The 24,928-nt window shown below is 39.0% G+C and overlaps 1 protein-coding gene across 1 annotated transcript in view; it reads right to left on the minus strand.

The window, feature by feature from the left end:
• Positions 1–6,821, minus strand: part of DLGAP5 (DLG associated protein 5) — a 37,760-nt gene extending 30,939 nt beyond the window's left edge. The window contains exons 1-3 of the mRNA XM_077768321.1: positions 6,706–6,821; positions 5,049–5,287; positions 217–401 (exon numbers count right to left, since the gene is read on the minus strand). Coding sequence (XP_077624447.1) covers positions 217–401; positions 5,049–5,286 — 423 coding nt within the window. The 5' untranslated portion in view covers position 5,287; positions 6,706–6,821. The remainder of the gene's footprint in view (positions 1–216; positions 402–5,048; positions 5,288–6,705) is intronic.
• Positions 6,822–24,928: the final 18,107 nt, after the last annotated feature.

Below are 24,928 nucleotides of genomic sequence, written 5' to 3' on the forward strand. Positions count from 1 at the left end.
GCCCACTTGTTTTTTCTATCTCAAAAACCTACAGCAACATCAAGAGACCGGACTTTCATCTTCTGAGTTACTGTTATGTCATTCCCACCTCCTATCAACTAAATGAATAAATAAAGAGAATAAAGGGAAATGGTTATTTTAGTTATTTAAGCTCTTAAAGAAAATTCCAGTTAAAAGGAACTATTCCTCTATATCAAATTAGGATAGTAAATTTACCTTTTTTGGCTCTGTACTCTGGTTTGAGAAGAGAAAATAAGTCATACTAGGTCTATAAAGACCCACTTTAAATATTCCTCGTTTAGCTTTCTCTCTCTGCTCTTTCAATTTCTGAAGTTGCTTTTCTTCTTTGTATTTCTGGAGCATTTGCTTTCGTTGCTCACCTAGAGTAGTTTTTGTTGACCCTAGGCAAAAGAAACCCACAGTATATAAAACATTTCAAATAAAAAGTTATGCAAATGTCTAACTTCTAACTGCAACTTCTGTTAAGAAATGCTTTTAGTAACTTCTGTTCATTCCTTAGAACTCTAACCACAAGTTATTTCAACCTCTATTCTTTTAAAATTTCTGTTTCTTCTGCCTTTGCTTTTAACTGCTTGCTACATATTGGGTGTTTATTACTTCACTTCTGAATTAAAGAACTCGTAGGATAGCCAACCTCCAAGCTAACCCCAAGGATTCTCCCCTCCTGATAACAATGTCTGTGTGTCATCGCTTCCCACACTGCAGAGGGCTGACTGGGATAACCAACAAAGCATACTGAAATGATGGAGTGTGGCTCCCAAGATGAGGTTGTTAAAGCCACTTCAGTTTGCCCTGCCCATCTTGGATCACTTGCTCTGGAGGAAGCCAGTGGCCTTGTGGAATCTTAAGGAGATTCAAGAAGCCCTATGGAGGTGTCCACATGACAAAGTTCCAAGGCCGCCTGTCAAGAGCCAGCATCGACTTGCCAGTCATATGGGTGAGTCTTCTGGGGAGTGGATCCTCCAGTCTCAGTCAAGCATGTAGATGCATCCTCAGATGACATCTTGACTGCAACCTCCAGAGTCACCCACTTAAGCTGCACCTAAATTCCTGACCCACAAAAATTGTGTGAAATACTAAATGTTTTGGGTTAACTCAGACCCCAATATTAGGGCTACCTGCCAGTTTCTTTAGTTCAACTTAGGTTTCCACCTACATACTCTAACTGTTTTGGGAAATAGAAGGGGTTATGTGCAAAACATTCTTAGGCAGAGAATTTCTGCCCTTGAGAACTCACAGTATCCTGGGGAAACAAACAGTTTCAGTCTGGTTTAGCATGAAATAAATAGGAGACTGCACCCAATAGAGAATCAGTTTAAACCTCCCCCCTGGGGAGATCAGGAAAGCCTCCTCAGAAAAGAGGATACCCGAAAAAAATTCTGAAGAATGAGCATGTATTTGTCTACTGGGTAAGGGTTAAAAATAATTCAGGTAGATAACTCTACAGCTTAGCAAATTTACTAAAATAGGAGTATGTATTTAAAATGAGTAGGTTTTTTATGCTATATAAATTACACCTCAATAATGTTGTTCAAAGTAATAATAATCATAATAATGATAAGGCAGAGGACAGAATATGCAAAAGCACACATGATAAAATGGTTAATCAACAAAACCTCTACATCCTCAACTTCTTTTCTAAATGTTCCCTTCATCTCTCTTTTTTTTCTCCCCTTCATCTCTTGATCGAGCTGAAACCTGGCTCTCTCCCTAAGACAGCTTCCCCAGTTTTCTCTCACACTGGTGAGATCACTGGACCTAAAGAGGGGAAGTGTCCTCACCACTGCTTCCCAGTGATTTCCTCCTCCTCCTCCTCACCAAAAGATTCCACCTTTACATTTCATGTCATCAGATCATATTATCCAGTATCCCAGTTGGGCATCTACAGGCCCTCCAGGCTTCCTCTCGTTCCTCAAAGGCTCTAGCTCCTAGCTCACTGTCATTGTCTCCATCACTATCCCTGAACAAATCTTGACGACCTCTCCAATAGCCTGGCTTCTCAGTTCTTTGGCTTTCTTTCTTCCAATGATCACCCAGTGGTCACATCCATGCCAGGATTTCCTCATGTCATGACACACATAACAGATAACATTTACACACCACACTGTAGCAAACAAAGAAACTGCTTATGACCAAACACAACCAGCCAAAGAAAGAGCTCTGACCAACCCAGGGCCTTTCAGAAACATCAGTATTTTGTCGCTCCTGTATTCATTCATGTGACAATTGGTACCCTACTTCCTATGCCATTGTCTTATTGAAAAAAGCTGGTCAGCTGTCCTACAGAATGTCCTGCACTGTGTATTTGTTTGCTTTCTCATGTATTTTATGCATTCCTCTAGCCTTCATGTTTTTTATAAACGAAACTGGAAATTATATATAAGGTTTTTTTTTTTTTTAAGTTTATTTATTGAGAGAAAGTGCAGGAGGGGCAGAGAGGGAGAGAGAGAATCCCAAGCAGGCTCCACATCATCAGTGCTGAGCCTGATGCAGGGCTTGAACCCATGAACCATAGAATCATGACCTGAGCTGAAATCATAAGAGTCAGATACTTAAAAGATTGAGCCACCCAGGCACTCCTCTGAGGTTTGATCAGATTCAAATTAAACTTTTGGGGCAAGAATATGTTCTGAATGGTGCTACCATTCTCTGAACCCACTCCGATCTGGCTTTCACTCATCAGAACTCCCCATCAGGATTAGTGACCTCCATGGCAGTAAAGTTCAAATTCTCATTTCTTCTACTGTTTGACCTAATAAGCAGCACTGCCATAGTCTCTCCTCCTGGTATGCTCCTTTCACTTGGTTTCCAGAATACTACGCCCTACTTATTGTTCTCTTGCTTTACTTTGCATTGTTCTCCAGTTCTGTGTTAGTTTCCCCCTGTGTCCTCACCCTCTAAATGTTGGAGTGCTGATCCCTCTTCTCTCCTTTTCCATACCCAAACTCTGGATAATCACATCCAGTCTAATGCCTCCCAACGTGGAATATCAGTTGACAATTTCTGAATTTATACCTCAGTTCAGACTTCTCTCCTGAACTCATCTTATATACAACTACATTTTCGTCATCTCCACTTACATGTCTAATAAGGTTCTCAAATTGAACATGTACCAAACTGAACTCTTAACCTTATCATGCTCCCTCCCCCAAACTGTTCCTCCCTCGATCTTTTACAGTTTAGTAAATGGCCACTCCATATTTCAGGTGCTCAAGCCAAAAACCTAGGAATCATCCTGACTCTTCTTTATCAACCCCACATCCAATCTGTTAGGAAATTCTATTGGTTCAACTTTCTAAGTCTATTCAGAATGCAACCACCATTGGTATAATGCTACTACTTTGATCAGGCAACACCTATCAACTAAATTATTGCAATGGTCTCCTACTTGGTTTTCCTGAGGCCATACTTTCCAGCCTACAATCTATTATTGACACAGCAGCCAAAGTGATGCTTTTGAAACATAAATCATATTTACATAAACACTCATTAATCCATTAATGGCTTCTCATTTTACCCAGAGTAAAAGCCAAAGTCCTATGGTGTCCCCTGAGGGCTCCACAGGGATGGGAGCTACCCCTTACTCCTTCTCTAGCCATGCTTGCCGACTCGCTTTCGCTGGAACACACTCACTCACTCACTCCCACCTCTAGGCCTTTGCAAATGGAAAAGAAACCAAAGACCTTTTAATGGCATACTGACAGGGTCAGACTTTGATTTGAGATTTGGGTCAAGGAATGGAGCATGTGAGAAGGCAAGAGTAGAGGCAAGGAGATGACTTAATAACAGCACTGCTTCTCAGACCAAACAATGTCTAGTTCCTCCTTAAAAAGCCATCCTTTATCATTCTATGACCTGGTTCTCATTTCCTCCCAACTCTTAAGAGTTGTTCTTTACTTTCTCCCCTTCAACTACTAGCCCATTTCCTCGATCAGCTCTTCTCAAAAACAAAAACAAAACCCTATAACACTTTTGTCCAACTCTTTTCTCTTACTTTCCTTTGGAATCATGAAGATGATAAATCCAGAAAAAAAATTTTAGGCCGACCTTCTCTTTTACAGAATCAATTAAGCCCAAATATGTAGAGTATAAGTGCCACATATTACACTGCTCCTGGAAAATTTAAAACTGAAGCAGTGAACAGTTAAACAACTTAGCATCCCATTTCCTTCTCTATAAAATTTCTCAAAAGACTTTATCTCTTCCTGGCATTTCTTCAGCATTTATCCCTGCTTTATTTCACTGCCATCTAGCTTCTGGGGCCTACTCTATAAATGCAACTGAACAGGAGTCCAGTGACTCCTTGCCTCCTAACACACTCTATTTTTATTATTTTTGTCTTTTACTGAGATTTTTCTTTTCTTCTTTGTTTCTTTTTCCTTCCTAGTGACCCCAAACCCTTTTAGCAAACTGCAAGGGCAAATTCTTTGCTCTTATGAGAAATTTTCCCATTGGTAAAGTATCCTTCTTTCATGGATTCTTTAATCACTTCTTTTTTTAAGTTTACTTATTTTGAGAGAGAGAGAATGTGTGTGCATGTGAGTAGGGGAGGGGCAGAGAGAGACGGAGAGAGAATCCCAAGCAGGCTCTGCGGGGTTCAAACTCACAAACCGTGAGATCATGACCTGAGCCAAAATCAAGAGTCCGACATAACTGACTGAACCACCCAGGTACCTAAGTTCTATTTTTAATGTCCCTTATCAATTTATCTTGTCAACAGTTATCTTGCCAAGTTTCAAAAGTAAGAACTTAAAAAAAAATGTAAGAACTTTAGGTTTCTTCTAAGGCAATAAAGATAATACAGTGTTATAATACTCCATAGGTGAATGAATGGTTATAGCCCAGCCAGGGGCCTTCACAGCCTATACCTTAAACAGACAGTATTTAGTTGTAAAAAATACAAAATTACCTAGAATGGTGTTCCAAAACTCCATTCCTCTGCTCAGCATTTTTTTTAACGTCAGGGATATAAACGAAATTTTATTCACTCTTCAAAGCACTTAAATTTACAATAGATCTTTACTTACTTGGCTTGACATTGGCCTTTTCTGGAACAAGCTTTTGACATGTCTCATCTAATTCAAGAAGAACTTTACTTTCCAAGGTTGGAATGTTGACATCTTTCAAACCAAAGTGTCTATTTCGTTCATATTCCTTATGTCTGTTTTCTTTTTGCGACAGTGATTTCCTGTGAGCAATTTTAGTTCTAATCATGTCAATACTTAAATCCTTTCTGTGTCGACTGGCAAAAAGTGATGAAGACATCCTATCAGAGAAAAGAGAGAAAAACTTCCATGGATTCTCATTTTCATTTTTGTATTTAAAAAATTAAGATTTCAGTTCACCTCCTGTCCTGCCTCAGAGCCTTTGAAAATAAGATACAAAATGAAATAAGTATGTGACATTGAAGAGAAGGAAGGAGGTTGTTGAAAGATAAAACACACCAACTTATTTTGGAGTTCTAAATAGGAACTTGCTTGACAGATGAAGTGAGGCCCAGGAAGCTACAGTACCGTATATAAACCAGAGGCATTAAGAAGTTGAAACAGTTATAAGCAGACTACACTCTTCGACAAGATTAACTAAGAGAGTGTGCTAGAAAACTCCAGATAAAGGGAAAATCTGCACAAGAAATGCACCAATTAAAATGTTAAAGGATTTAAAGCAATCATCAGAGTGTAAAAATGAGAATGCATCTGACCTAGGTGCCAATAAGATTCCTCTTTAAGAGCCCAGGGGAAGTGTAAAGAACCGTGCTTTTCTTTCTTCTTTTCTAAGTAAACCCTGCATCCACCGTGAGGCTTGAACTCCTGATCCCGAGATCAAGAGTTGCACGCTCTACCAACTGAGCCAGCCAGGCAACCCAGGATTATGTTTTTCATCATGAATCCTCCTTGGAGTGCCTAGCTGGCTCAGTCGGTGGAGCCTGCAGCTCTTAATCTCGGGGTTGTGAGTTCAAACCCCACATCGGGTGTAGAGATTACTTAAAAACAAAATTAAAAACAAACAAACCAACCCTCCTCTACTATTTGATTTGCCACCCCCCTGCCAAGTATTAGTTATTTTAAAATACACAGCAGAAAGGGGAAAGTGGGGGAGAGTGGGAGAAAGAACACTAAAGGCATATTTAATAATCACCTAAACCCTAAAAGGTAGTTCGTATCATCGCCGATACACAGATGAGGTAAATTAACTGCCCGCGTTAGCACAGCTATAGAGTGGTGGAGCTGGCATCCCAGGTCAGGCAGCCTGGATTTTCACATACACCTAAACGCTGTTCTTTGACTTTACTGGAGTTTCTTTCAGCTTAAAAGTCTAGAAATGCCTTGGTCTTGCTTGCCTACAGGTTCTCAACCGGAGTTTTTTCGGTTGTCACGGGATCTGAGAAGCGCTACTGGAATTTAAAGTCGGGGCCAACAATGCTTAGCAACAGCTACTAAGTACTGTCCCGCCCCACAGGCTAATTACGCCCTGGTGGTGAAACGCTGACTACCACACAGGTCAAGGCAACAAATACTCTCTCGGAGGGCTGCGTCATCAGCTACGGGAAGGATGTGTAATACGGTGCTAGAGGAGACTCCCCTGAGCTGTGTCCAGTCCGCAGCCGCGGTCCCCCCACCCTTCCAGACCTTCTACAATGAAGCAGGACAGCGCCCTCCCTCCAGCTCCTCAGCACCCACCTACCTGAGGCAGCTTCTGGCGTAAAACTCAATCGAACCAAAAGCAGAGGAACCCTCCGGGTCTGAAAGACCACTGCCGCCTCCGAAGCAGGAAAGCCTACCACCCAGACCTCCGCAAAATTCAAAAATCCCGCAAGAAGCTTCTGATTGGAAGGGTTTTAACAAACACTTCCGGGGGAAGTGCCCGCCCCTTCCCCTCGAGGAGGCTTGCGATTGGCTCGCTTCTTGCGATATTTGAATTGATTGAAAGGTGAACCGACGGTTCAAAGTATGGGTGTGAGGGGACTCAATGGGCGGGTCTGCAATTGATGAGGAGCGTAATCCCGGACTGGGATTAGGACCGGAGACGCGAGTAACTAGCGGAGGTGGTTACCCTGCGCCTGACGGGTCCACACTGGTCCCAGGGTCCCCGGGTATCCGAAGAAGGACAGTGGCACTCGGAGAGGGATTTAGAGTTTGCAGGGCTTTTTAATGGCCCTATTTAGTTACAAAAATCTAACAGAGTTTATTGGAATGTTTTCCTCAACGTTTCAAAGTAAAGATTTAACCACAACAAATTTCTGCTTACATTGTGTAGTGCCTTTTAAACGCTGCCAGTCTTTCTTATACCCCTCGCCTTTTAGTGTTTTTTATACCCCCTTCCCCATTTTTTTTTTTTTGAAGTAAAATTTAAATACAGTGGAAAACGTAGTTTTTTTAAAGTGCAGATTTGATGAATTCTGCTAAATATAAACAGCTGTGTAAATACCACCCAAGCGTTCCTTCAGGCCTGGTTCAGAGATCTCCCACCTTTTAGACAACCTCTCCTCTGATTTCTAACATCATAAAAACAAAGGTGGTAGGTACTTTGAGGTCTGCCTTCTTCCTCTCATGTTTTCAAGATCCATCTCGACTGTTGTGTGAATCAGCATTTGGTTGTTTTTATTGCCAAAAAGTATACATTGTCTACAATCAAGTCTTGAACAACATGGGTTTGAACTGCGTGGGTCCACTTATATATAGATTTTTAAATTTATAAATATGGTACAGTACTGTAAAGGTATCTGATTTTTAATAACATTTTATTTTCTCTAGCTTACTTTCTTGTAAGAATACAGTTTATAATACCTATACAAAAGATGTTAGGAATGCCTGGGTGGCTCAGTCAGTTGAGCCTCGGACTCCTGATTTCAGCTTAGGTCATGATCCCAGGGTCATGTGATTGATCCTTGTGTGGGCCTCTGCCTGCTGAGCCTGAAGCTTACTTAAGATTCTCTCTCCCTCTGCCCCCTCCCCTGATTACGTACTCTATCTCTAAAATATATATATATTGGAGATATATATGTATAGGAGATATATATATAGGAACCATCTGTATTTCAAGGATTAACTGTATTTTATCCATTCAATGGCTGATGGACATTTGGAGTTTTCTAATTTTTATTTATTATGAATAAAGTTGCTATAAACATTAATAAATGTTATATATATATATAACAAATTGCTATAAAAATTAACAAGCAATTTTCCAAGGTGGTTGGATCATTTTGCACTCCCATTAGTGATGTATAAAAGTCCCAGTTATTCCACATACTGGCTAACATTTGGAGTTATCACTGTTTAATTTTAACCCCTCTAGTGGGTGTGAAATGATATTTAGTCTTAATTTTGTAGCTCCCCAAAGTCTAATGATGATGAGCATCTTTCCATATCCCTATTGACTATTTTTAGATTGTGAAATGTCTATTCAAGCCTTTTGCCTATATTTTTTAAATTGGGGGTTATCTTTTAAAATTTGCTTGTCTTTTAAGTATTCATCTGTTAGACTTCTATCTCGTCTGGATTCAAGTCCTTTGTTATATATATGTATTTTGAACATATTCTTCTAGGGTGTTAGTTGACTTTTTTAAAATAATAAATTTTTAGAATGATTTTAGATTAACAGAAAAATTACAAAAATAGTAGAGTGAGTTTCCATATACCCCCACATCCATTTCTCCTTGTTACATTAGTATGGTACATTTGTTACAATTAATGCAGTGATACTGATACATAATATTATTAACTGAAGTCCATAGTTTATTACTTGGTTTTTACCCATTGATTATTGTCTGCTCAAGGATACCACATTACATTTAGTCATCAAAGTTGCATTATACTCCTTAGACTGTAACAGTTTCTCAGACTTTTCCTTGTTTTTGGTAATCTTGACAATTGTGAGGAGGAGCAGATATTTTGTAGAACGTCCCTCAACTGGAATTTGTCTTGATATTTTTCCCATAATTGGACTGGGGTTATGGGTTCTTGGGAGGAAGACCATAGGGGTGAAGTGTCATTCTCATTGGAACACATCAAGAGTACATAATATCAACATGATTTATCGATGCTAATGTTAAGCTTAATCACTTGACTGAGGTAATATTTGTCAGGACTCTCCACTATAAAATTACTATTTTCCCCCTTTTCCAGATTGTTCTCTCTGGAAGGAAGTAACTATGGGCAGCCCACAATTAAGAAGGAGTGGGAAGTTATGTTTCATCTTATTTGGAATGGTTTACGTGGGAGATGTGTCTCTTCTCCATTATTTATTTATTCAATCATTTATATCAGGATTTATGGGTATTTATTTTATACTTTGGATCATACACCAATACTACTTTATTTTATTTGGTTCCTCAAATTGTTCTAACTTTGGCCATGGGTAGCCCTTTTAGCTTGTTCCTCTGTCATTTTCACAATCTTCATGATTAAGGGATTTTTGTTGTTATGTGTTTATTTTTGTCTATTTATTTTAGTACTTCCTTACTTCCTGGCTCTATAAGATGCTCTGGACATATATTGTATTTTCTCTGACCCACTACTAGGACCGGTCATTTCTCTAAAGAACCCTGGTTCCTCTTATTGGAGAATGGTACCAGAAACCAAGATCTGGGTATTAGGTATGCTCCTTGCTACAGGAGCATCTCTCAGCTGACAGAGTGAAGAACTATATCTGTATCTATACTTAGGTATGTATATACATGTCTATAAATATTTCTATATGTAACCATATGTATCTATATTAAATTAGTCATGGGTTCATGCTGATGTCTCCAACTGTAATCCATTACCACATGGATCGTTCTAGCTTCCTCCCGTTGCTTATCTGTAACCCCCCAATCCAAGAACAGAAAACTTGACTCTGTGGTTGCCTTTTCATTTTATTCATAGTGTCATTGGTGAGTAGAATGTTTTAAATTTGATGAGGTCTAATTTATGATTTTTTTCTTGTATTTTTAGTGCTTTGTTTCTTTAAGAAATACTGCCTACCACAAGGTCATGAAGTTATTCTCCTGTGTTTTTTTTTCCTAGAAATGTGGTAGTTTTAGCTCTTATGTTTAAGTCTGTGATCTATCTTGAATTAATTTTTGTGTGATCTCTCCAGTCTTTTTTCAGTTTTCTCACTGGTCCAGCATCACATATAAATGAAACCTGTAAGTATGGCTGTTAGTGAGAAGAGTTCCTCTGCAAACCCTCAAGTAATTTTCTGAGTCAACTAAAACTATAGTACTTTGGTGCATTAAGAAATATAAAACAAAACATAACATATAGGAAGGACACAACATTGCATGTTCAATCTGTTTAGCAACAAGGCTGAAACTGGCAACCTTCTTGAGAATAATTTCAGCTGAACAATGGTGGCAGAAACCATACTAGGATGAATTGAAGCTTCACTGGGAATTACTGAGACACAGGCAGAGAGTATAAATGACAAGTCAGTTTTTAGTGATGAAAGGACTTTGACGATTAATGACTTGTGTTAGATCCCACAGCTAATTAAGTAGCAGAGTCAGAAAATATGGCTTGTTTCAATGTTGATTTGAGAATGGGAAAGCACATAGGCTTTGGAGTCAAATAGATGAGGTTTAAAATTGCAACTTCACATTGGGCTAGTTCTCTGACTCTCCATTTCCTTATCAACCTCTTAGGAATGTTGGGAAGATTAAATAAAATAATTAGTTCCAGTTCTGCTTCCTACCAAGATGCTGACAAAGTAAAATCACTGGCTCTCTCCTCCAAGATCAACCTCAAAGGAGCTACAGAGGAGGAAAAAATGCCAAGGTACCTAGTAAACACCCATATACAAGGAAATAGAAATTTGGGGGGCAATGTGATTCTTCGGAACTGGTGTTTCTGAGAAGATGGATATGGCTTGGGGCAGAAGGCAGTGGAGGATAAAATAGGAAATTATTAGAGTTTGGCTTTCACTTCTGCTCTGCCTGCTCTTGGGACAAAATGTGCCTGCTCTTCTATAGCAGCAAATAAGATCTCCTGGTAGAGAAAAAGAAAAATAGATATTTGAAAGTAAGCAAAAACATTAGAAATACGTGTTGCTTTTTAAAAACTGCTAAGGACAAAAGAAGGGGAATATACATTCACAATAACATAGAATAAAAGCCTCTAGATAATATCAAGATATGGAAGGTGAGAGTAAAGAAAAACCAGGGCTAAGAGCCTGTACTAAAATTCTCATCTAATAAGGGGCTTTTACAAATGGTACTTTTTTAAAAGTAGGAAACAGAGGAATGTCTGGGTGGCTCAGTGGGTTAAGGGTCTGATTTTTGACTCAGGTCATGATCTTGTGGTTTGTAAGTTTGAGCCCTATGTCTGGCTCTGTCCTGACAGCTTGGAGCCTGGAGCCTGCTTTGGATTCTGTGTCTCCCTCTCTGCCTCTCCCCCACTCAGTCTCTCTCTCAAAAGTAAATAAACTTAAAAATTTTTAAATAAAATCATAGTTCTTTTATATTTTATAATAAACATTTTTAAAAATTTTTAATGTTTTTTAATTTATTTCTGAGAGAGAGAGACAGCGTGAGTAGGGGAGAGTCAGAGAGAGGGAGACACAGAATCTGAAACAGGCTCCAGGCTCTGAGCTAGCTGTCAGCACAGAGCCCAACGTGGGGGTTGGGGCTCAAACCCACTAATTGTGAGATCATGACCTGAGCTGAAGTAGGACGCTTAACTGACTAAGCCACCCAGGCAACCCCCCTCCCCCGCCTTTTTAAAATCAGTACAGTCTCAATTGGATACTGGTGAACTGTCCTCTATAAAAATCTCAAAACCATTCTTCCAAGAAGAGGATTTTGCTGCTCCATGGATTAATAGCTTTATCAATGAGGCCTTAAAAATATTTACAGCCACCTGGGTGGCTCAGTCAGTTGAGCGACCGACTCTTGGTGTCAGTTCAGGTCATGATCCCATGGTTCATGGATTCGAGCACCACAATAAGACTCTGCACTTCCAGTGGAGGATTCTTTCTCTCTCTCAAAATAAATAAAGTTAAAAAAATAAAATCTTTAAAATAGTTTACATTTAAAAAAAGAATCAGGTGGGAAAATATTGATTTGAAAATATCAAAGTAATGAAAAGTTTTTAAAAAGCAGAATCCAAAACTATATAATTTTAACCCTGTCTTAGAAAATAAAATATCTATACTTAATTATAATAATTGCTAATGGTTAATAAACTCTTTCTATGCTGCAGGCACTGTTTTGAAAGTGCTTTATCCATTATTCCTCACAAGAACCTTATGAGGTAGCTAGGGTTAGGAAACTGAGAAACAGAGTGTCACATAATTTGCCTTGAAGTAACCTGCCCCAGGTCACATAGAGAAGGTGGACAAAGAAAAAGTATCTGAAGGAAATGTCAGAATTCTAGATCCAAAGACTGTAATAATAGGTAATTTTCAATTTCTTCTTTGGTTACGTATTTTCCTAATTTTTCTACAATGAACCTAAATCGGTTTGTAATGTAAAATTGTTTAAAAATAAGATATTCAAGTTTTATAGTCAATAGAATTGGTCAGTAAAGTAGTAAATGGAGTGCTTGCAAGCCAATGTTTTTCAATGAGCATGCAAAGAGCATTTGTATTAACTATTTGATATTTTCTTATAGTTTAAATGGAAACATGAAATGATGTCAGAATATTCCTTTCAGTGACCTTAAAATCCTTAGGCATTTGCAGGCTATTTCACACACATACACACACCCATGGGAACACATACTATATAAAATGTAACTTTACACAAAACTTCTTCAGGATAAATCTAATACATTTTAATCTAATCCTGACCTAAGGAAACAGAGCATTGCAGGCTCAGCAGGACTGCTACAGTAACTGGTTTTATACTCCAAGCCCCCACTTAAGAGCCACCCTGCTGGCCCATCTTAAAGAGATAGCCCTTCTTAATGTCTTGACTACTTGCCTACAAATTTGAATCCACACCTCTCTGACTTCAATGTTTATGCTCTTTCTAGAATACCAGGCTGTCTGTCAAAATGATCATACCAATGTTTCTCTTTGGCTTCTTGTATTCTGAAACTTAAAGATGTTCATGCAATATTGAAATAAATATCAGGCTACACCTCAGAAAACATGCTGATTGAAATGATTTACCAATGATTCATATTCAGTGAAAGATAGAACTGAAACATGAATGTGGGTATACTTTCCCCCCTATTAACTCATCATGAGTTACAAGCATGCCTGATCTCTTGAGGCCTATCCTAACAGGCTGAGGTAGACAGGAAAAGAAACTCTTTAATGCTGACTCGGGGTACTTCTAATTATTTCTATCCCAGGAAACCTGAAATGTATCTTACGTGTAATGGTATCTAATTCAGGAAGAGCTTTGAAAAACTACATAATTCCTTTAGGCTATCAGTGATGTTATTGGAAGAAGTAGGAGAGAATGCTCCTGGTTCACAATGATGAAGGAATCCCTGTGAAGGAGAGAAAACAGGGCTGATCAGCAGCCCTGAGCTTCATTTTAAGGTGTCTGAGCTGAAGAGAAAAGCTGGAATCTAAGAAAATAGAGTTAATTTAGTGTGGCAGAGAATTTGTGGTTACAAAAACTGGAGGGAATAGTGTGGGGTCTCCCGATTGGGTGGGGACCACCAAATGTGGAATGGCTTGATGTAATGGAGGCTGGTGGCGAGGGCGGCGAAAGAATTTACAGAAGGCAGAACAAAGGAGATAGAGTTTATTGAATACACTGCACAGGAGCAGCAGACAGGACAGCAAAGCAAAGGCAAGAGGCAGTGACAGGGGTGGGGGTGGGGTGGGGGCTGTAGTTAAGAAGATGAGATGGGACGCCTGGGTGGCACAGTTGGTTAAGTGGTGGACTGCTGATCTCAGCTCAGGTCATGATCTCGGAGTTTGTGAGTTCAAGCCCCACATAGTGCTCTGCATTAATGGTGTGGATCCTGCTTGGGATCCTGTTTCTCGCTCTGCCCCTCCCCGGTTTGTGTTTGTACTCTCTCATGCATCTCATGCACATGCTCTCTCTCTCAAAATAAAAAACATTAAAAATTTTTTAAATAAAAAGAAGGAGGTAAGGAGGTAGGGCAATACATGGAATTCTCCTTTGTTGGTAACTGTGCCCATGTAAGTAACCATCGGTCACCTAGGGTTTATGGATAGTTTGAGGTGGGTCACCTAATGGGCCTGTTTGCTTTCAGCCAGGTGGTCACTGTGGGCCCTTCTGCCTTACTCAGGTTTCCTTTTTTTTTTTTTAAAATATTTTTATTTATTTCTAGGAGAGAGAGAGAGAGCGTGAACAGGGGAGGGTCAGAGAGAGAGGGAAACACAGACTCCGAAATAGGCTCCAGGCTCTGAGCTGACAGCACAGAGCCCGATGCGGGGCTCGAACCCACGAACCGCGAGATCATGACCTAAGCGGAAGTCAGACGCTTAACCGACTAAGCCACCCAGGCGCCCCATGCCTTACTCAGGTTTCCATTGCTCAAGTTGGTTGCCTAAAAGTGGCCTCTAGAAATAGGAGAAAAAAGAGCTAAGGATAATTGTGAACCTGTAAAATCTGCTTTTGTTAGTTACTGTCAAGGGCATGGTAATGAGAAAATTTATTCTCTAAAATCCTAGACCTGAGCTGTCCACAGTGGTTGCCACCAGTCAGATGCAGCTTTTGAGCACCTGAATTGGTAACTAGGGTGAGTAAGAACTGAATTTTTAATTTTATTTAATCTCAAGTAATTTAAATTTGCAAACTCATACTTGATTCACTTATAGGAAGCTGTTAGGTATGTTTGTAACAACATGGGTATGTGAATATGCTTTCCAACTATAAATTTTAAGACATCTAAATACAGATCAAACTTTCCAATGAAAATCTAAAGTCCAAATTGAGATCTGCTATACTGGATTTAGGAGATGAGGTACAAAAAAGTAAAATATCTCATTTAATATTTTTTAATATTCTGTGCTGAAATATTTTGGATAAATTGTGGATATGTTGAGTTAAAACCTATTACTAACATTAATTTCACCTATTTTTTAATGTGGCTATTAGAAGATTTTAAATTGCATGTGTAGCTTGCATTACATTTCTTTTGGAAGATGCTGTCATATTATAAATATGAGATGTTACTATTTGACATAGCAGTGAGAATGGTATGTCTCATTCCTACTCAGAAGATCTGAGCCCTGGGGTGCCTGGGTGGCTCAGTCAGTTGTGTCTGACTCTTACTTTTGGCTCAAGTGATGAATTTGAGCCCTTCCTTGGGCTCCATGCTAATAGTGTGGAACACACTTGGAATTCTCTCTCTGCCTCTCTCTCTGCCCCTCTCTCACTCTCTCAACAAAAATAAATAAACTTAAAATTAAAAAAAAAATCTGAGACCAGTGGGCTACTTTAACCCAGGGAAGCAGCCTCAATTTCCAACCAAGAGCTTCAGATAAGAGTTTTTAAATTGTAGTTTAAAAGGAAACAGGTAATCAAGATAGACTACTCCTGACAAGGGGCGCCTGGGTGGCTCAGTCCGTTAAGCATCCAGCTTCAGCTCAGGTCATGATCTCACGGTTTGTGGGTTCCAGCCCCATGTCAGGCTCTGTGCTAACAGCTAGCTCAGAGCCTGAGCTAGCTCAGAGGCTTGAGGCTGCTTCAGACTCTGTGTCTCCCTCTCTCTCTGACCCTCCCCTGCTCACACCATCTTTCTCTTTCTCTCAGAAATAATAAAACATTTAAAATAATAATAATAAAAAAAGAATATTCCTACAGAACTTCAAAAATGTTTCCAACAGAAAGCCAAGGCCATGTAAACAGTGTTTCTCCTCTGGCTATCAAGCTCCTGTCCTTTGGAGTGGTTACTGCTTTTTTTTTTTTTTTTTTTTAAAACAATGATATCCATTGTTCTGCTTTGTTCCTGTTGTCTCCAGAGCAAAGATTACAGAAAAACCTCTGTTACTAAACTGTCCCTGCTTCATGACATCACACATTCAGAGCTGATCCCTACTTTTCCTGGTCCTTCTTCAGAATGCATCAGCACTGGTAGCAGCAGCAGGTAAATAAACCAAACTTTAAGTACAAGTATGTTCCTGGTGGTCTTCATCTGATGGGCTTTATCTTGAAATGGAATCTTGAAATCTTGAAATTGGATTATTAAAAAGGAGCCAGACAAATCATTCATTGATTGCAGAAAATCTATAATGTAAAGGGTGGAAAGCGGTTTTAGAGTCCAACCAACCAGGCTCTAGTCCTGGAGCTGCTCAGTTTCTGTTCTCAAACTTCATTAATGTAGGTAATATCAAAACATCTATTTCATAAGTTGGTAAGAATGTAATGAAATACCCTACCTAGAAAGCTTGGCATACAGCAAGCACTTTATTTATTTAAAAAAAACCTTTTTTTTAAAGGTTCATTTATTTCTGAAAGAGAGAGAGAGTATAAGCAGAGGAGAGACAGAGAGAGAGGGAAACACAGAATCTGAAGTAGGCTCCAGGTTCCAAGCTGTCAGCAGAGAGTCCAAAGTTGGGTGGAGCCCACAAACTGTGAGATCATGTGAGATTTGTTGCTTAACCCCTTAACTGACTGAGCTACCCAAGTACACCTAGTGAGCATTTTAAAATGATAATTACTAGGGGCCCTCTCTGAATTCGGCTCAGGTCATGATCTCACAGTTTGGGAGTTCAAGCCCAGCATCAGGCTCTGTGCTGACAGCTCAGAGCGTGGATCCTGCTTTGGATTCTGTGTGTCCCTCTCTCTCTGTTCCTCCCCTGCTTGCATTCTGTTTCACTGTCTCTCTCAAAAATAAGCGAAGAATAAAAAAAATTTTTTAATGATAATAACTGTTAGCTGATCACAAAGAGGAAAGTTAGCATGAGGACTAAATTCTGTGTTCTCTGGACCAGGTCTGTTTCTGGCAAGACAGGAAGTGGGGGCTGGGTGGTAAATGGAACTTAATTAATCAGTTTGCTCTAAATTCTCCATTGGAATCAAAAGATGAAGGAATTGCAGATAAAGCATTCTCCTTTTCAAATTTTTGTTTTTGAAGATCTCATGCTTTGAAGATGCTCTTACTTTATATGCCTAATAAACTTTTAATGCCTAGTGGCTTCAGAGTCCCAGTAAACCAAGCCTTGGAGGAGCAGGTTACCATGAGGATAAAAGGGCGGTAGTGAAAGGAGTGTGGGCTTTGGCCCCATAGAGAGGGGTTTAAATGCCAATCCTGCCGCTTTTTTAATCCATAAGTTAAAGGCTACATATGGCGTTGGTCAAGAGACTTACTTCTTCCCGAGCCTCCTTTTGATAACAGCATCTTCCTCATCGAATTTTAAGATAAATTAAAGTACAAATAACAGATTTCCAATAAATGGTAATTTAAAGTATTAACAATGTCAACAAAAATAATAATGATTTCCTTGGATCTGTCAATAGAAACTATGTACCTTTCTAATTAAAATATTGAGAAATGGGGGTGCCTGGATGGCTCAGTCAGTTAACTGACTGACTGTTGATTTTGGCTCAGATCATCATCTTGTAACTCATGGTTTCAAACCCCAAGTTGGGCTCCGTATTGACAGTGCCAACCCTGCTTGGGATTCTCTCTCTCCCTCTTTCTCTGTTGTTCCTCTGCTCGCATGCTCTTACAGTCTCTCAAAATAAATAAACTTAAAAAAATAAAATAAAATATTGAGAAATGAAGGGTGCATGGGTGGCTCAGTCTGTTGAGCATCCAACTTCAGCTCAGGTCATGATTTCACTGTTCATGGATTTGAGCCCTGGATTGGGCTCTGTGCTGACAGCTTGGAGATTGGAGCCTGCTATGGATTCTGTGTCTCCCTCTCTCTCGGTCCCTCCCCTACTCATGCTTTGTCTCTCTCTCTCTTTCAAAATAAAAACCATTAAAAAAAATTTTTTTAATTGAGAAATGAAGAGCAAGAGGTATTACTATCAAAAATTAGTAAAAATGGCAAAATTTAATGTTAGTTGGTCACAACTATAAACTGGGAGAGTCTTTCTAGAAAACAAGCATAAAAGATGTTTCCCAATCAGTCTTTCTTGTGGTAAAGGATGGGTAAGATTTTCCTTAATTCATGACACTGGAAGCCATTGCTTTGGGTCAGCATTTTCATCCCTAAATGTCTGCTTTGAGATTTAAAGGAAGTTGAACTCTTTCAAACTTTTCTTTTCTCCTCCACTTATTGCTGCTTTCTTCGTATAGGGTTTTTTTTTTTAACGTTTTATTTATTTCTAGGAGAGAGACAGAGAGACAGCGTGAGCAGGGGAGGGTCAGAGAGAGAGGGAGTCACAGACTGAAAGAGGCTCCAGGCTCTGAGCTGGCAGTCAGCACAGAGCCCGACGCGGGGCTCGAACCCACGAACCGCGAGATCATGACCTAAGCGAAAGTCGGACGCCTAACCGACTAAGCCACCCAGGCGCCCCTATTGCTGCTTTCTTCGACCAGTCGTTAAAGGCTGTTGATGATTCTTCCCTCATAAAATGTTCTTAAAAAAACATACCAGAAATGTAAGAGATATGTTGATTGACAGTTTTATTATGTAGATGTTCAATATAAAGTGACATAGAAATCATTTTTTATGCTGCTGTGAATTCATTTCAAAATGATTGAAAATGCTTTTCAAATTTTCTGTAAAGCTTAAGCACACACCTGCAAAATTATCTATGAAAATGTAGAAATACTGAGTTGACACATTACAATTATTTAAAAGTTAGACACACATATTAACAAAGCCTGGAAGAAACGATGCGATATGGCAGGATTGTACAGAGCTTTCTGGTATTTTAATTTCTACTGGTGTTGTAATAAAATAGTTTTTGTACAATAAACAATAGTTTAAAAATTCTTGCAAATAGCTCAATCTAACTATATGTCCCTGAAGATCTAATTAAATGTGAAAAGCTTCAGTTATTTAAAACAACATATCTATAAAACCCACATCTTTTCTTAAAAGAAAATGTTTTAATTGCTGCATAATTTATTGTATTTTATATATGTTATAGATTACAAATTAATCATTTTCTTCTTCTTAGCTAGGTAAGCTATTTTTAATTTTCCCATTGTACATAATCCTTTAATTAGCATATTTTACTTTTTTTCTTTTATAGTTTATTGTCAAGTTGGTTTCCATATAACACCCAGTGCTCATCCCAACAAGTGCCCTCCTCCATGCCCATCACCCCCTTCCCATCTCCCCCATCTGCCCTCAGTTTGTTCTCAGCATTCAAGAGTCTCTCATGGTTTGCCTCCCTCCCTCTCCCCAACTATTTTTTCCCCTTCCCCTAACCCATGGTCCTCTGTTAAGTTTCTCCTGTTCCACTTATGAGTGAAAACATATGGTATCTGTCCTTCTCTGCCTGACTTATTTAACTTAGCATAACATCCTCGAGTTCTATCCACGTTGCTACAAATGGCCAGATTTCATTCTTCCTCATTGCCATGTAGTACATGCCATATTGTATCTATAAACCACATCTCCTTGATCCTTTCATCAGTTGATGGACATCTAGGCTCTTTACTTGATTTGGCTATTGTTGAAAGTGCTGCGATGAACATTGGGGTATATGTACCCCTCTGAATTAGTACTCCTGTATCCCTTGGGTAAATTCCTAGCAGTGCTATTGCTGGTCATAGGGGAGTTCTACTGTTAATTTTTTGAGGAACCTCCACACTGTTTTCCAGAGAGGCTGTACCCGTTTACATCCCCACCAGCAGTGTAGAGGGTGCCCGTTTCTCCACATCCTCACCAGCATCTAGAGTCTGCTGATATGTTCATTTTAGCCACTCTGATCGGCATGAGGTGGTATCTCAGTGTGGTTTTGATCTGCATTTCCCTGATGAGGAGGGATGCTGAGCATCGTTTCATGTGTCTGTTGGCCATCTGGATGTCTTCTTTGGAGAAGTGTCTGTTCATGTCTTCTGCCCATTCCATCACTGGATTATTTGTTTTTCAGGTGTGGAGTTTGGTGAGTTCCTTATAGATTTTGGATACTAGCCCTTTATCTGATATGTCATTTGCAACTATCTTTTCCCATTCCGTCGGTTGCCTATTAGTTTTATTGATTGTTTCCTTTGCCGTGCATAAGCTTTTTATCTTGATGAGGTCCCAATAGTTCATTTTTGCTCTTGATTCCCTTGCCTTTGGGGATGTGTCAAGTAAGAAATTGCTGCAGTGGAGGTCAAGGATGTTTCCTGCTTTCTCCTCGAGGATTTTGATGCTTTCCTGTCTCACATTCAGGTCCTTCATTCATTTTGAGTTTATTTTTGTGTATGGTGTAAGAAAGTGGTCTAGTTTCATTCTTCTGCATGTTACTGCCCAGTTAACAGCACCATCTGTTAAAGACGCTGTTTTTTTTCCACTGGATATTCTTTCCTGCTTTGTCAGAGATAAATTAGTCATACATTTGTGGGCCCAGTTCTGGGTTCTCTATTCTATTCCATTGGTCTATGTGTCTGTTTTTGTGCCAATACCATACTGTCTTGATGATGACAGCTTTGTAGTAGAGGCTAAAGTCTGGGATGGTGATGCCTCCCATTTTGGTTTTCTTCTTCAATATTACTTTGGCTATTTTGTGTCTTTTGTGGTTCCATACAAATTTTAGGATAGTTTGTTCTAGCTTTGAGAAGAATGCTGGTGCAATTTTGATTGGGATTACATTGAATGTGTAGATTGCTTTGGATAGTAATGACATTTTAACAATATTTATTCTTCCGATCCATGAGCATGGAAAGTTTTTCCATTTCTTTGTGTCTTCTTCAATTTTCTTCATAAGTTTTCTATAGTTTTAATCATACAGATCTTTTACATCTTTAGTTAGGTTTATTCCTAGGTATTTTATGGTTTTTTATGCAGTTGTGAATGGGATCAGTTTCTTGATTTCTCTTTCTGTTGCTTCATTATTGGTGTATAAAAATGCAACAGATTTCTGTACATTGATTTTGTACCCTGCGACTTTGCTGAATTCATGGATCAGTTCTACCAGACTTTTGGTGGAGAGAGGTGACGAATTCCAAAGTTTTAAGTCCAGGAGAATCAGTACAGCATCATCACCTGAGTCCAGCCATGGCCATCTGTACAGGCATGCCTCCCAGACAGTGTGGGTTCCATTCCAGACCACAGGCACCTCCCTTCATGGAAATTGGCAAGAGGCAAAGCATAAGAGTAGGGCCTGACATTGGTCAGTAGGAACAGACTGCAGGTTCTGGCTAGAGACAGAAGACTCTGAGCCCTGTTCTCCCTCACACCAGGACAGGAGCCAGTTTAGATTAGGCTCTTGTAAATGAACAACTGGAGCAAGCCAACAAACTCCTCTACAGGACTACGGGGCAGGTGTTCCTCATCTTTGGGTCTTAGAGCTGTGCTATCCAGGGGGACTGTCATTTTACTCTTTTTTTTAAGTATCACTTTGTTTGTTTGTTTGTTTGTTTTCGAGAGAGGATGAAAGTGAGTGAGGGGCAGAGAGAGAAAGAGAATCCCAGGAGGGGCAAAGAGAGAGAGAGAGAGACAGAGAGAGAAGCAGGGCTCACCTGAAGCGGGGCTCATGTTTACCCAAAGGGTGTTCACCCCATGTGGGGCTCGAGTTTACCTGATGTCGGACTTGAACTCACGACCCTAGAGATCATGACCTGCGCCAAAGTCAGATGCTTAACAACTGAGCCACCCAGGTGCCCCCTGTAATGTTATTCTTATACTTTTTATACATTACCAGCTTCAAGGCATTTCACAGCTAGTGGCTAATAATATTTTCAGTAAGTCATTTTTTTCTTTATATGCTAAATATTCAAGCAAAAATTTATATACTCAATTCAACTGTAAATATAAGTGATGTTGTTATCTACATGATCTTAAATCCCCCTTTTGGAAGATAAATCTTTTTTTCTTTTTTGATAGAAACATTACTTCACCTTCTTTAACTGCTAGCCTCATCAGAATCTGTGTAATCACTTTTCATTTTGGAAATCTAATTGTCTGAGTCCTTTAAAGGAATCAAGTAGCAGTATGCAGACTCACCACGTGGTGGCAGCCAAAAGCCCAGAAACCAACCTCATACAAGCTTGTATGAAGCAAGTGTCCAAAAATTTATGTAGACAGCTGTCTTGTAGGACTGTAAGACAGTCATATTAAAAGGCTACTCGAAATGTTCTATATCTTGATCTGGGTACTGGTTACATAGGTATATACATATGTAGAAATTCATCAAGTTATATATTTAAGATCAGTGCATTTTACTATATTTATACCTCAATACAAAATGTAAGTGTCTATAAATGAGAACCATTTTACATAAGCCACCTTCAATTTGGTCCTAGTACTGAACACACAACAAAAAATTTCAGAGGGAGTACTAAGTATTAGAAATTTCCCTAAATAGTATGAAACTATTTTAGGATAGTTGTTTTAGTTTATTACAATAAATTTAAAGGATCTTAAAATTGTCAATTTAAATTAAGACTGCACCATCAACAAGAAAGCAGTACCATGGATGGATAAATCATGAGCATAATCACATTTGAAACATTATATAACAATAAGAATTAAGGAAGCACAACTACATGGATAAATCTCACAAGCATAATATTGGGCGAAACAAAGGAGTTACAAAGATTACTGATATATACACTTTTTAATGTTTATTTATTTTGAGAGAGAGACAGCACATAGGCACATGTGTGCATGAGTGGGGGAGAGGCAGAGAGAGAGAGAGAGAGAGAGAGAGAATCCTAAGTGGAGCTCATGAACTGTGAGATCATGACCTGAGCTGAAATCAAGAGTCGGACTCTCAACCGACTGAGCCACCTAGGTGTTTCTGACATATACATTTTTATATTAAGCTTAAAAACGTCAAAATATATTGCTTGTATATGCACACATAGGTGGCAAACCTAAAGAAGCACCAGAGAATAATTATGAAAGTCGGGATAGTGGTTACCCTTGAGAGGAGGAAGGAGGATGCCAGCAGAGGAGAGGAACACAGATTACTTCTAAGGTACTGGCATTGTTCTGCCATATTTCTTAACCCGGGTGCTAATTACGTAGGAGTTTACTTTGTACTTGCTCTTTTAGTGTAAAAGAGGCAAATTAAAAAATGAAAATCCCAATATCTAAAAATCTATAAAGAACTTATCAAACTCAGCATCCCAAAACAAATAACTCAGTTAAGAAATGGGCAGAAAATATGAATAGACACTTTTCCAAAGAAGACATCCAGATGGCTGACACATGAAAAGATGCTCAACATCACTCATCATCAGGGAAATACAAATCAAAACCACAATGGGATCCACCTAACATCTGTCAGAATGGCTAAAATTAACAACATAGGAAACAACAGGTATTGGTGAGGATATGGAGAAAGGGGAATCTTATACTGTTGATGGGAATGCAAACTGGTACAACCACTCTGGAAAACAATATGAAGTTTCCTTAAGAAACTAAAAATAGTACTACCCTATGATCCAGCAATTGCATCACTAGGCATTTACCAAAAGGATACAAAAATACATATTCAAAGGGGTACATGCACCCAAATGTTCATAGCACCTCTATCAACAATAGCCAAACTATGGAGAGAGCCCAAATGTCCATCAGCTGATGAACGGATAAAGAAGATGTAGTATGTATATATGTGTATGTGTGTGTGTGTATGTGTATACACATACAATGTAATATTACTCAGCCATCCAAAAGAGTGAAATCTTGCCATTTGCAATGACATGGGTAATGCTAGAATGTATTATACTAAGTGAAGTAAGTCAATCAGAGAAAGACAAATACCATATGATTTCACTCATATAGAATTTAAGAAACAAAACAGATGAACATAGGGGAAGGGGGAAAAAGAGGGAAACAAACCACAAGAGACTCTTTTTTATTTATTTATTTATTTATTTTGAGAGAGACAGAGACAGTGCAAGTTGGGGAGGGGAAGAGAGAGAGGGAGAGATTCCACACTGTCAGTGCAGAGCCCAATGCAGGGCTCAACCACACAGAACTGTAAAACCATGACCTGAGCCCAAATCAAGAGTCAGACACTTAACTGACTCAGTCACCCAGGTGCCCCAAGAGACTCTTAATGATAGAGAACAAACTGAGCGTTGATGAAGGGAAGTGGGTGGGAGATGGGCTAGGTGGTGATAGGTATTAAGGAGGGCACTTGTGATGAGCACTGGGCATTGTATGTAAGCGATGACTCACTGAATTCTACTCCTGAAACCAATGTTGCACTGTACGTTAAGTAAAATTTAAATTAAAATAAAGGGTGGAAAAGTGAAAATCCAATAATCAGGTATTTTATAGTGCAGGAAGCCCAGCAGTTTACCCTTTAGCAAACTGAAAGTAGTCACAGGCACCTTGTATTTTGTGTAGGGTTGCCAGATTTAGCAAATAAAAACAAGAAACTACAGCAAATAAAAATACAGAATGCTTAGCTAAGTGTGAATTTCTGATAATGAGTAATTTTTTAGTATAAGTATACCCCCATGCAATATCTGGGCCTATGCAATATCTGGGACATACTCATGCTGAAAAATAATTCATTGTTTATCTGAAATTACATGTAACTGAGCATTCTGTATTTTGTCTGGCAGCCCTAATTATGTGGCAAATTGCATAACCAGAAGCAGTTCTCAGTGGCTCAGTGAGTGGAGTACGCAGAGAAGGGTCAAGGGAAGGGAAGAGGAGGAAGAAGTCATTTTTAAATTAATTAATCAATTAATTTTTATTTACTTATATTTTTTAGAAGAAGTCTTAAACTAGCCTGACCCTAAATTCCTATTTAGAGAACAGAGTGATTAAATTTGATGAGTTCACCCATTATTGCAATAGTTCAGGTAATGAATCCACATGTGTCAAATAATTTCTATCAGCAAATGTTTAAGAGTTTAAAATGTTTAAAAATAATTTCTATCAGCACATGTTTAAAAACAGTATCAGCAAATGTTTAAAAGAGCCA

The sequence above is a fragment of the Crocuta crocuta genome, unplaced genomic scaffold (genome assembly GCF_008692635.1).
Source record: "Crocuta crocuta isolate KB4526 unplaced genomic scaffold, BGI_CrCroc_1.0 scaffold10, whole genome shotgun sequence".
NCBI classification, from domain to species: domain Eukaryota; kingdom Metazoa; phylum Chordata; class Mammalia; order Carnivora; family Hyaenidae; genus Crocuta; species Crocuta crocuta.